Source organism: Mesitornis unicolor, unplaced genomic scaffold, assembly GCF_000695765.1.
Source record: "Mesitornis unicolor isolate BGI_N332 unplaced genomic scaffold, ASM69576v1 scaffold15342, whole genome shotgun sequence".
NCBI lineage: Eukaryota > Metazoa > Chordata > Aves > Mesitornithiformes > Mesitornithidae > Mesitornis > Mesitornis unicolor.
The window spans coordinates 1-12,558 of NW_010171333.1; the positions used below are offsets into that span (position 1 = coordinate 1).

Below are 12,558 nucleotides of genomic sequence, written 5' to 3' on the forward strand. Positions count from 1 at the left end.
CCGCCCTCATGGCCCTGCCACTGCCCAGCGCATGCGCGGTGGCTCCGTGCGGGCGATGGTGGGAAGGGTCCTCAGGGAGGACTCGCAGCCACCTCACGGAGCCCTGAGCCCAGCCCCACGGGGGCTTGAGGGGTGGGAAAGACGGGTGTAGGTGAGCCCGGTCTGGAAACAGAGCCTTCCTCTCCCTGGAGCCCAGTGCAGAGCCACTGAAGTGATGAGGGAGCATCTCCCGTAGGAGGAAAGGCTGAGAGAGCTGGGGCTGTTCAGCCTGGAGGAGACTGAGGGGGAAAATCTCATAAATGCTTATAAATATCTAAAGGGCAGGGGTCGGGAGAATGGGACCAGACCCTTCTTGGTTGTGCCTAGCAACAGGACAAGGGGCAGTGGTCACAAAGTGGAACACAGGAGGTTCAACTTGAGGAAAAAACTGTAAAGGTGCCAGAGCACTGGACCAGGCTGCCCAGAGAGGTTGTAGAGTGGCTGTGTGTGGTTCTCTGACAACATTCAAACTCTCTGGACATGATCCTGTGTGATCTTCTCTGAGTGACCCTGCTCTAGCAGGGGGTCCCTTCTAACACCCCCATCACGCTGTGACTCTGTGATTCACCCTAACCCCAACCCTTCCCCACACACCAGCCCACTGCACTGGATATTCCCAACGGATCCCCTCAGCAGGATCCTGCCTGGCTAGGGGGACTCTGTCCCTGCAGCTGCAGTGCTCAGCTCCCACCTCCCTCCCAGGCCTGCACTGCTCAGCCACGCAGAAAAGGAAATCACGCCAGAATAAAGAAACATCCTACTTTAATCAGCTTGTCTTTAAGGCGTACCCTTTAGAGGGAAGAAGGGTGGTGAAAGATGGCTGCAGACGTGCTTTTTTGTTAATTAAATTATGCTAAGAGCAGCGTGCACATTCCAGCTATCGCTGACGGCAAAACGAGCCCCCATGGCCTAATCTGTGAACTGTGGGAACTTGCCTGGACAATTATTTGGTAATCCCACATATAGATCTGTTCTGGCAGGCCAGCACATCTGTTTTTTTACTGGTTCACAAGCTTCAGAAACTCTCCCCCTTCTTTCCTGTGCGTGTTTTATAAGTATTACACTAGTGGTTTCCTTGCCCTGGCTCAAAAATCATATGTTAACCCATGGGCTTTGCTCATGGGTGCTTATGCATCAACAGCAGGTGAGATGGAGACTGGGTTTCCATGTGGGATTGCATGGAAGAGCCTTCTTTAAAAGATAAGAGGAGTTCAGCAATCGAGAATGTCTAGACGCCAAATAATACCTCACCTGTTGTGTTACACAGCTCTAAATTGGACCAGTATAGCTTTCAAGAACACAAATAAAGAGTACTGGATCACATAAAAGGTAGCTGCAAGAGCGAGCACCGATCTAGCACTGGAAATTTTGATTTACAAGTCCACGCTTTCCTAATTACTTGTTGCAGGCTTTGTTTCTCCCTCATAATTAGCACCGAGCACAAAGGAAGCAAGCACATATATTATTCAAAACTTCCTTCCCTGTGCACACAGCCTGAGCACCTCTGTTTCCTTATTGACAGCTGGGAAACGCAAGCTTTTTTTTGCAAACCCTGAAATCAAATACGTTTTTGAAGTAACAGAGTAATGTCTTTTCCCAAGCACCTGTCTGCTGTTTGAGTATCCTGTGGTTGGTTGATGTCCAGTCAAGCACTTTCAATTAATGTATCCAAGCATCTCTTGTTTCGTATGTACACAAAACAGATAAATACAAAGTTAAGAGGAAAAGATCTGTTAAATTCTGTAAATCAGACCCAGGCTAAGATGCAGGAATCATCTTGTGGATCAAGTGCTTCTTCCCCCACCGCAACACACACACACGGACACTGAAAAATCAACACAAAACCAGGCTTTGTCCATTTTACAAAAATAGCTCTTGATGCGATTTAATGCCTGTCTCCATTTTACAGATGTTCCAGACAGAAACCAACCTTGCACATTTGCTGCATAAGCACAGAACTCGCGACAAGTTGGAACATCCCCTCCGCGCTTGAGTCTCGTTCGAATGAGTGTAGGAGGTCACCTGGTAAAACCTGCCTCTAGCTTGGTAAAAAGGTCTACGGTAACGTCAAGTTTTCCCAACAATAATCCCGGGAAAAAAAAAACAACAAACAAAAAAGAAAGACAAAAAAAAACCCCTTCACAACAGAAACAGCAATTCCTTACGATACAGGTAAGGAATATCTGTTTAGGTAATTAAAAAATGCACCAATGTTTCCATGAGCTATTAAGCAAAAATGGCTACTGTAGAGTTATACAAGAAGGGAGCACCTACAGGTTGGATCTCTTCTGCTTAACTTAGTTAGGAAGCCAGAAAACGCTTTCTGAAGACAGAACACCACCAGCAACCTTATCCGTGCGAGGTTACGGTCGTTACCTGGAAGTTTTGCAACCACAGGCAAACCAAGGTGAGGATTTTGCCCTCTAGAGGAAGGCTGGCTGCAGTGAGACATCTTTTTGTTACAATTCTGCCTCCCAGACGAGCTTCCCAAAGCAAATGCTGAAACTGTCTCAAGTTAAGATATAAATAAATAAAGTGGAGTGACAGGACTCCAATAGGACATCCTGATTTATGCTACAGCAGAAAACAGTCTCTTCTTAAATCCGAGCATGAAGTGGTTTGGAATAATTTACACGTGATCCATACCCTGTGACGACTCGCTTATTTTTGGTTCTTGTTCTCTCAGGTATTTTGGAGATTTATGTGGGATTTGGAGAGATTACCTAGATCCGCTCCCAGGAGCTCCAGACGTCGTCACAGGCATCCGAGTCTTGCCAATGAAATCTAAAACCGAGGTACACCGTCAAACCACAACGCTTAACGATGACAGTAGGGATTTTAATTAATTCACATCAATTCTTTTGAGCCTTGCTGCTGTATTTTAGTCTTGAGCGTGGAGGCCTAGACTGAGAGGTGAGTTTCAGGACAGACAGCAGCACTATTTATTAGCACTTATTAACCCAGTCTCACAGCAATTAGAAAAGACTCGAGTCACTCTTCAAGTTAGTTTGAGGACCAGAAGAACAGCGATGAAGTTTCGCTGTCCGCCTCACGCACTTGCTGCGGGCTCGGCAGCGGTACCTCGGGGTTCCCTGCGATTCTCCAAGGCAGCAAGTGAGGCTCAGCACCCTTCAGTTTCGGGACTCTGAGGACGTCGGGCTGCGAACTGTTGACATCAGGTGGGACTTATAGGTCTTACTCAGGCCGGTCATCCAGAACTTGAGAAGCTTGACGTTGTCCTCCTCAGCAGCTCCCAAAATGCTCAGCAGTTTTTGGGTATCCTCCTTGGGTCTGCTGTCCACTTTAGTGAATTTGAAGAGGACCTTCACTTTGCTGCAGAAACAAGAAACTCCTGTCACGGTTACAAGGGACTTGAATGCATCAAACAGGGAAGGAGCAGTGATGGTAACCTCTCTCAGTACCTACTGCAACTAAATGTTAATAAGAGCTTCAATATTCCACAGAAACTACTCTCGTGCTTTGAGTGAAGAAGATGGAGGAAAGAAGAGTATGAGAAAAGGGAGGATGAATTAGGGGAATTATTTTCAGCAGTGATGTGCACAATTCTAGTCTGTCTTTTCATTCTAGCGAAAAGTAAAACAACTGATTGTGACAACTGGGAATCTCCCTGGGAGGCACATCTAGTGCCCACCTGGCCTTCAGGTAAACTCCCAAAATCCTGATGTTCTGTGAATTATTTCACATGACTGCCTGGTCTGTCCTTATAACTATTTGCACCTTTGAAATGTAGCGCCTGAAGGCTCATGACATCTGTTGGGTGTATTATCTGCACTGGAGTATAGCACACATTGACAGGCGTGTTTGTATTTGCATACTTAATCCTCACAACACGTACAGGGCAGGCAAGTATTGTCATGTAGGTAACCTACAGATGCATGAACTGAAGCATAAAGGTTAAGAACTGCTGAAAGCCAAAAGGAGAGTTAGGACTGGAGTAGAACTTCGACATCCTTAACTCCCAACAGCAACGCCAGCTGCTCTCAGTACTAAAGCAGAAGTTACCTGACTACGTTTGTCCTGAACTCTGCTGTACCCATTCCAGGCTTAGTGCCAAAGCTGTTTCTCTGAAAGCAGCGCACTCGTACTTACTTCATCCACTCCTCCTTCAGGCAAACAAGGCACTGATCCACCACATCTACAGAAAGGTTCTGGTTGGTCAGGGCAGCTTCGATCTTGTTCAAGATTGTAGGGCCCACTACGAGATCAGAAAGAGGGGGCGAAAGGGTGAGAAAAAGGACACACATACTATAGGTTACTCATAGTAAATTACTAGTAATTGTTAGCAAGGACTTGTCCATTCATTCTATGGCCTGGGTCTGAATCCCTGCTGGAATTTCAGACAAGAATTCACATTTGTCCCACCTCATACTCTGCTCCAGAGCACCAGCCCGCACTTGTTTTACACCAGGACTCTGGTCAGGTGCATTAATGCAGCTTTCTCTCCGAAAGCTACACTATTAATAACAGCACAGCCAATTTAAACACAGAATTTGGCTTGATTAGTTGACAGATAATAAACTTCCTCGAGTCAGGAAGAAACCTACCTATTCTACAAGGGGGAAAAATCTACCCCCCAGTGGCCTGCCTTGATTTCATTTCCAGGGAAGAGGAGCTAAAGCTCATCCACTGGAAAAACGTCTGATCCAAGAAGCAACGTGGAATTTTGTGGAGGATCCTGGGAGATGCACACAGGTTCAGGTGCCTTCTTTTTTCCTTCAGACCCACTTTTAAATTGTTGGTTAGATTTTGTTGTTTCTAGTAGTAAAAGCTCGTTTTTTCTCTTTTAATCACAATGCTACAGGTTCTTTCTGCTTTCAGAATCACCCACCTCGATCTGCTGCAACCGGGCTACCGCTGGTGACGACGAACTCATACTTGTTGAGGGACTGCTCGTCATCAAACAGAGTTGGGTAGAGGCTGGACCGGGTAGCAGCACGAACTTCCACAAGGACAGCAAACTCTAGAGCAACAAGGGCCCAAAAGAACATTATCTACACTAGCCCAGATCCTAAAACACCGGAACTGATCACGCAAGGGTTGGGGAAAAAAAATGAAGTGGTACAGGTTTTAGTTCATGCAGCGCTGTTAGACTACCTGTCAGTAATTAAAAAAAATAAATCAATCTTGTGTCCTTTAACATAAGATGACGGGGAAAGGAAAGGGATCTACAACAGCTTCTTACCAGATGATAATATGTGGGATGGGATTTGGACGTGAGGGCTCAGCCCTAGGAAGTTACACCGATACGCCTCTTCATACTGGTCACTGTAGGGGATGATCCGCACACAACCAACAGGCAGCATAGTCTAGAGGAGGAAGGAAACACGTCAAGAGAAACACTGAAGCTAAACCATAAGGCACAATTTTCTCCCTGACTTCCAGGGCCAGCCAAGACTTGGAGCACTGCTCACGCAGATGCTCCTGATTTGGGGATCAGAAATACTCTACTCAGCTTGAAAGACTATGCAGTTGCTGAGGACAACCAAGACATCCACAGATGGAGGGGTTTTTTGTTTGGTGGGTGTTTTGGCATTTTTTTTTGTTTATTTTTTCAAACCCACATAATTTAGGACACATTCTCCACAAGATTACATGTCAGAGACGGGTCATTATGAAGGCTGACTACTAGAGAAGTATCTGTAAAGATATACAGGCAGGAAGCAAAGGAGAAGGTTTCTACCCGTAGCACATCAAAAGCAGACTGGACCAGATCCATATCCCGAGCTTTCCAGATGACCTGGTTCCCCATCAGGACGTGCCAAGCCAGCATGCGGAATGCTGATGCCCCGAGAACCTGAAAAAAACCCCCAACAATTCTGCTTGGTTATGAAAATCAGTGAAATGTCCAGTTTGCCCTGTCAAAACCATGACTGCCGCATCAGAAAATGTCTAGAACTGGAGAAATGAACGTTAAAATTTAGCAGCTCTTGTGCACAGAGTCATAGCTCTAAACCACAGCACCAGGATGAAGTATTTCTCTGAGAAGTGCCAAAGGTGCCACATGCAAAGCGGTATTTGCCTCCCTCTATGGCTTCAAGAACAAACAGCAGTGAAGTACCCCTTGGCCAACGTGCCTAATCAATGATCCAGTTCTATTTCAAGCACATTAAGAGAACAACAGCTCCATTTCTAGGTTGCTCCAGATTCTTCAGTGTCCTGGCTAGGAAAGCAAGCTGGTGTGGCAGAGATCATGGGTCAAATGCACTGAACCCCCAGCCAGGTAACTGGAGAAAAGCTGCATCTATACAGAACCACTTGTTTTGTTTGTAAATTCTTCTTTTCCCTCTGAAACACTTTTGTTTTAAGCAAATACTACTTGGCTTTGAACATGCTGCAGGACCTCTGTATTAAATTACTGTCACTGCTCTCGGGAAGAGGAAAAATGCTGAATTTGAGAGAAATCATATGATCCCATCCCACATGAGTGGTGATCGCTAGGGGCCCACATGATCTGAGAGGAAGGGAGTGCCCTTAGAGATGCAGTTATCACTCTGTTTTTAGCTGTGCAGGCACTGCATTGAACACAGAAACAGGAAACAAGTGCAGGAAATAAATATTTCTTTTCAAAAACCGTTATCAGGCAAACAAGAGGTTCTTAGCTTTTGAATTCAGCATCATCTCCTCCCTTACCTGTCTCATGTGCCTGAGAGAGCGGAAGACAGACAACCTTCTGTGAGCTATGTTCCAGCTGTTGCGATCTGGCATCAGAGATCTTTCAGGGGAGCATTTAGACAGCTCCTGCCCTTCCACAATATCTGGCTGAGGTGAAGGCTTCTCTTCTTCCTCAGAACCATCCCAGCCTTCTGACTCTTCCTTCAGGTCTAGGAAAAAGAGGCAGAGTGGTCATAAAAAGTGTTGTTCTCTAGGATGGGAACTGCCTCAGAAGTGCTTACACATGGTGCAGCCAACTGATTTTGGGTGTATGTGGGGGATCCTGAGCGCAGTAACTTAAAGTCCTAGCATCACAGACACACCTGGAGTGCTAATGAAGTTTCATAGTTCAGACATAAGATAACCACTAAAGGGTCAAGGATCTTTCATCTTCTGCAGGACACAAAGTCAAACCTTTTGACCAGCTATGTGTTCTCTATTCTTGCTTTAAAGGTCACGGTTAAAGCTCTGAGGCAGGTTTTGTAGATTGTAGTTTAAATAGACTAATAAATGAATTCAATGCAAGAAAAAAAATATGATCTTTTAATTTTAGAAATTTTGTAGAATAAGGAGCAAGAATGCTTCATATGTTGTGACTGCAAATTCTTCTGGCCACAGAGGTTCATTGGGAGGGCCAGTCCAGCCTGAGGGAAGAATAATCACAGTGATGCAATGCTCCCACACAAGTAACAAACACCACATGTGCACACAGAGAGCCTACAAGGCTGAGGGCCTCGAGGTCACATCCCTGTCAGAGTCATCTCCATACGGGAGAGCGCATCAGCTACTGCAGAGTCTACCACTAAGGTAACGTTGAGGAGAGATGCCTCTGCTTATGGTGCTGATGAAAGGGCTTGGTGTTTTAGCATCCACAGCATTCTCAGAGGGTTTTCCAGCTCTGGAAACTTCAACCTCACCTGCAAGTTTTTCCATCTGAACGAGGGTGTCTTCTGTTGGTGCTCCCTCCAGAAGTTTCTCTGTAAGTCGGCTGCCACAAGCTTTCAAAAGCCTGGAGACATTGGAAGAAATAAGTAGCATTCACTAAGCCTGCTTGCTAGGTGCAAAAATCCAGTAAGAAACTTGGTGTGACCAGTTTAACAAAAAAAACCACTAACCAATCTGTGTTTATTTCAACACATCGCTCTGCTTTCCTCTGTGTTGTAACTATCAATGCATCTTACAACCTCTGCCACTCCAAGTCACCAAAAGGCCTACAATTTGCAATTACTTTTGCAAGTCCCCCATCCAAGTCACACGCCAGTGTTGCAACCCTCTCCGTGGCATCTTTCCAGGGAAGCTGGATGAGCAAGTCAGGCACTGGAGCAACTGGACTCCCACAGACACACCACAGTGACAAATGCCTGCACCTCCCACGCTGCCTGTCCCAATACACAGCATTTCCAGGTGAACAACCACTGTACTTAGAGTGTGTATCCGACGTACAAGCAGCTGGTGGTAGGAGCATCTTTTCTTGTTTTCTTCCATATTTATTTTTATACTGCAAAGCCTTTCCATCTAGACAGACATGGTTTCCATTAGCAGCCACATTATTATGTTTACTTCACAGCAAAAGGACTTTTTGTCCTAAAGGCATCAGCAGACTTCTGTCTTTCTGTGCTTAGCTCCCTCCAACTCAGAGCTGGCAAAGTCCAGCTTACTACCTCAAGAAAAATATACCCAAATGCTCAAATCACATTTCCAGCCTTTCAAAATATCACAATGTTCTCTTTTGTGAGAGTTCTAGAAGCCAGAAACATGAGTGGCATTACCAAGCAAAGGAAGTATGCAAGCACGCCCAGAGGTTTTCGTCGTTGGTCAGGGACGTTAAGGAGCGGGCTGCGTTGCCGTTCCGCTGGTGCAGGAAGGGAGTGAAGGCCGTGTTCATCCGCTGGGCACGCTGAGGGCACCCGTACTGCTCTGCTTCGAACACCTACACCACAGAGAAAGGGCAGTACAAGAGACTGAAGAAGATAAATTACTCACATAGAGCTGAGCCAAAAAACTTCAACAAAAATATGAAGTGAAAAGACTGCGTCATGCACAATCACCTAAAATACACTGTAAGTTATGGGAAAAGAGAGGAAAGGGACATCTTATCCTTAAATTCACTAAAATTATCATTATTCAGACCAACTTGTGGTCTGAAACCATTGTCGTCACACCTTTAGTTACATTTCTAACAGAGCTACTGTCCAGCAGTTAGGTCTGTGAAAATTGTCATGACTGGCTTAAAATGATGAAGCCTCTTGTTCCTTCCCTCCTACATCCCCAGATACACACTGTCCCCTTGTCCCCTGTGTCAGCCCTAATGACCACCCTGGCTGCAATGAGCTGAATCAGCGTTTTGACTCAGCTGTACATCAACTCTCACAACCCCGAGTTAAATGGACTCTGTGCGCTGCCCTACCTTAAGTGCTTTGCCCTGAAGCTCGTCAATGATGCCTCTGATTTTTCCCAACAAGAAAGGCCAGGAGTTGATGAGGTAAATCCGGTCCATCATGATAGTGATGATGCTGTACCAGCGCTGGAAACCTCGAGCGAGGCTGTCTTTGATAAAGAAGGTGTGGCTGAACACAAAACCATGCTGCTCATCTCCGAAAAAAATAGGGCCTTCACGTCCTGGGCAGACCTGAAGGGAAGGGACACAAGCACCCAAGCACATCACACAGCTGAAATGGTAATAAACTGAGCAAAGCTCTCTGCTCTTTAACACACACTTGGTGAATAAAACAAGCCCTTTTTAGGCTACTATCCAAAACCCAGAGTCAAACAGACCCCCAGAGGTATCCTACAGACATTAAAAAACCTTCAAGGTAACAGTAGTTTTAAAAAACCTCCCATGTAACTGTATTTTAAGAACTGGGCTCTATTCAACTCCAGTACTTTTAAGAATCCACAAAGGATTTTGCTGATCCTGGCCCATAAACACTCATTTGTCCCTTCACTTCTATGAGATGCTGAATGTTAATGGTCTACACAGATCAAGTATTTTTAGCACTAAGCAACAGATTCCTATGTTTTTACAAAAACAGTTTAACTTCAAAAGAAAAACAATAAACACACAGAGACAATACCAAGACACGGAAAGTTTTGGTCTCACAAGGTGAGATGAAGGAACCCTCAAGGTTATCAAAGATGAACCTTCAAAATTCCCATCAGTCCTGGAAGGAACAGACTTGCGTGTCTGTCTGTCCACCTCCATTCCCTCTTCTTTTCAGGCTGCACAGAGCAGGCAGGATCAGCAAAGATCTTGGATTTGAAATGATGCATAAGGCCATAAAGGCGTTTTCTCCCATACCCCAAGGCAGTTACCTCACAGCTCAGACTGCGAACGCAGGCCTGGCGCACGATGCTGAAGAGCTGGGGGTGATTCGGGTGCTGGTGGCTGACGTACTTGATGGAAGTTTCTTTGTCGTGGCTGACGTAGCCGGGATGTCCTCCTGCAAGAGAGCGGCAACCCTGAAGATAGAAAAGCAAATCCAACCATAAATGAGCATGCAGTTACCTAAGATTTCCAAAGGCCTCTGCATATTCCCCTCAAAAATGTAGAGGATTTTTTTTATTTACACATACAGCTAAAATGACAAATACTCAGAAGACAAGAAACACGAGTTGGGGTCAGGATTTGAACCCAGCCCCTCAGATAGAGCTCTGCATGCTATACTTCCTGTGCTTGTTTTCCACTATTTAATTTGATTGTGAACTTGGTGCTGGCTCTACAAGTGACAGAATTCAGTTAACGGCTGCTGTGAAAGCAACCAGCCTAACAAAACTGGCCAAAACCTAAAGGACAGTAAATAACAAACACCTCAGAGCAAGCACTAATAACAGACAAGCACAGTAATGACTGGGAGCATACATTTTCCAAATACACATTGGTTTAATTGCTTTTGCATTTTTTTTCTGTTTTCTAACCAAAAACCTGACAGAATTCAGTTAACGGCTGCTGTGAAAGCAACCAGCCTAACAAAACTGGCCAAAACCTAAAGGACAGTAAATAACAAACACCTCAGAGCAAGCACTAATAACAGACAAGCACAGTAATGACTGGGAGCATACATTTTCCAAATACACATTGGTTTAATTGCTTTTGCATTTTTTTTCTGTTTTCTAACCAAAAACCGCTAAATGTTCTTCAAGGATGAGAGGAGCATTTTGCAGCCACAAGTGAACCACAGGTTCTCAAGACATCATTATGTCAAGGTCTGTAAGCTCAACAACAGTTCCTTCGTCCCGTTGTCGTAGATCATTACACTTTATGAGAATCTGGCTATCTTCTGGTACTAGCAGCCACGTACAAAACCAGTTGTCCTGGTTTGAGCTAAACAGAACTCATTTTCTATTTAGTGATTTTACTTTTCAGCTCGGTCTCTCTTAAGTGGCTGAACCTGCTGAAAACTGGCAGCACGTTTTTCCCAGACAACGTGTACTGAAAAATGTTCAAGGCCAAGCTGTCTCACCATGGGTGCCGTGTCTGCACCTACGGGGGGGAAAGTGGACCCAAAACTGACCAACAAGGTATTGCATCCCACACATGTCATACTCGGTATAAAGCTGAGGGATCACAAGGGTCTTGACCCTTCTTCCATCTTGGAGCCCTTCCAGCTCAGACCCTTCCATCCCTCTCAATCCTGCAATGGCCAAAGTCTGAGCAGAACCCTCCTGGTTCATCTGCCTCTGATCCTGATCCCTGTGTTCCTGCATCAGCTCCCACTGCTGCTGAGTTCAGTCTGGGACTTTTCCAGTGCTCCAAGAGCCTCTGGTGCCGTCATCATCATTGGGGGAGGATTTTATATTGGTTTTGTAAATACATTTGTACATATCTGTATATATTCCATTATTTTCCTATTTACATTATTATCCTGTAGTATCAGTATTACTGTTTCATTAAACTTGTTAGTTTTATTTTCCAACCCATAAGTCTCTCTCCCTTACTCTCTTTTCTCTTCCCTTCTGGGGAAGGGAGAGGGGTTAACAGAGAGCATCTGCCCAGGATTTAGTGGCCGGGCCAGCCCTAAACCACGACACCAGTGCAGCTCACTTTCTTTTTTTCTCTCCTTTAATTCAATTTGCCTTAGAGAATCCAAGATCCCTTTAGTTAAGCCAAGGACCACTGACATCCGCACACATTCACACTTGCCTCGCACATGTCTGACTTCTTTGGCCCTGGGCTGCTGGAGTCGGCGCTGGCACCTTCTGCCGGGCTGTGCGAGCGGATCCGACTGCTCATCTGAATGCCACCTTCCTCCTCCTCCGCCTGCTCATTCTGCCCAGAGATGTCCCCGCTGCTCGCGCCTTGGGGAAGTGGTGAATGCAGAACCTCGGTGCAAAAGAGTGTGCGAGGACCGTGGAGCTCACAAAAATGGCAGAGGGCAACAATAGCATTCATAGTGAGAGCTCAGCGCATACGTCAGCCTCCTGCAGGCAAGGGGAAAAGCACACAGCGTCAGCACACCAGAAATCAAAGCACCTCTTAGGCCTGACTAGGACAAGTCCAGCTCTATACCCCTCCAGGAGCAGCTGGTCTTAAGCTCAGTTTAAGGGACCAGCACAACTCAACCACAGGGTCAACCGAGCAAGGACCAGCCCTTCGTGCCCTGACGGGATGGGACCAGAGCTGACCGATCCCCCGGGCCCGGGCCCCTGACTCCGAGCTGGGACACCTCAGGTGCCACGGAGGTGGGATGGGACCGGACAAGACTACCAGCGGCCGGACACCTCCGGTCTTAGACAAGCTAGGGCCTGACCAACCAGACCTCCGTGCCCGGACACCTCCGGCCCTACCCGACCAGACCTCTATGCCCGGAGGCCTCAGGCCGCAACGAGTCGCGACCGGGCCTGCTCACC

The 12,558-nt window shown here is 46.2% G+C and overlaps 1 protein-coding gene across 1 annotated transcript; it reads right to left on the reverse strand.

Annotated features, from left to right (window-relative positions):
* Positions 1-2,964: 2,964 nt before the first annotated feature.
* Positions 2,965-12,129, reverse strand: FLCN (folliculin). Its single transcript, XM_010179999.1, has 11 exons — positions 11,852-12,129; positions 10,024-10,170; positions 9,119-9,340; positions 8,481-8,641; positions 7,629-7,720; positions 6,691-6,881; positions 5,741-5,854; positions 5,243-5,366; positions 4,889-5,020; positions 4,150-4,255; positions 2,965-3,372 (listed from the first exon to the last, which is right to left on the reverse strand). Exons 1-11 carry the CDS (start codon positions 12,098-12,100, stop codon positions 3,171-3,173), a joined length of 1,740 nt encoding a protein of 579 aa, XP_010178301.1. The 5' UTR covers positions 12,101-12,129; the 3' UTR covers positions 2,965-3,170.
* Between the last annotated feature and the right edge of the window lie 429 nt (positions 12,130-12,558).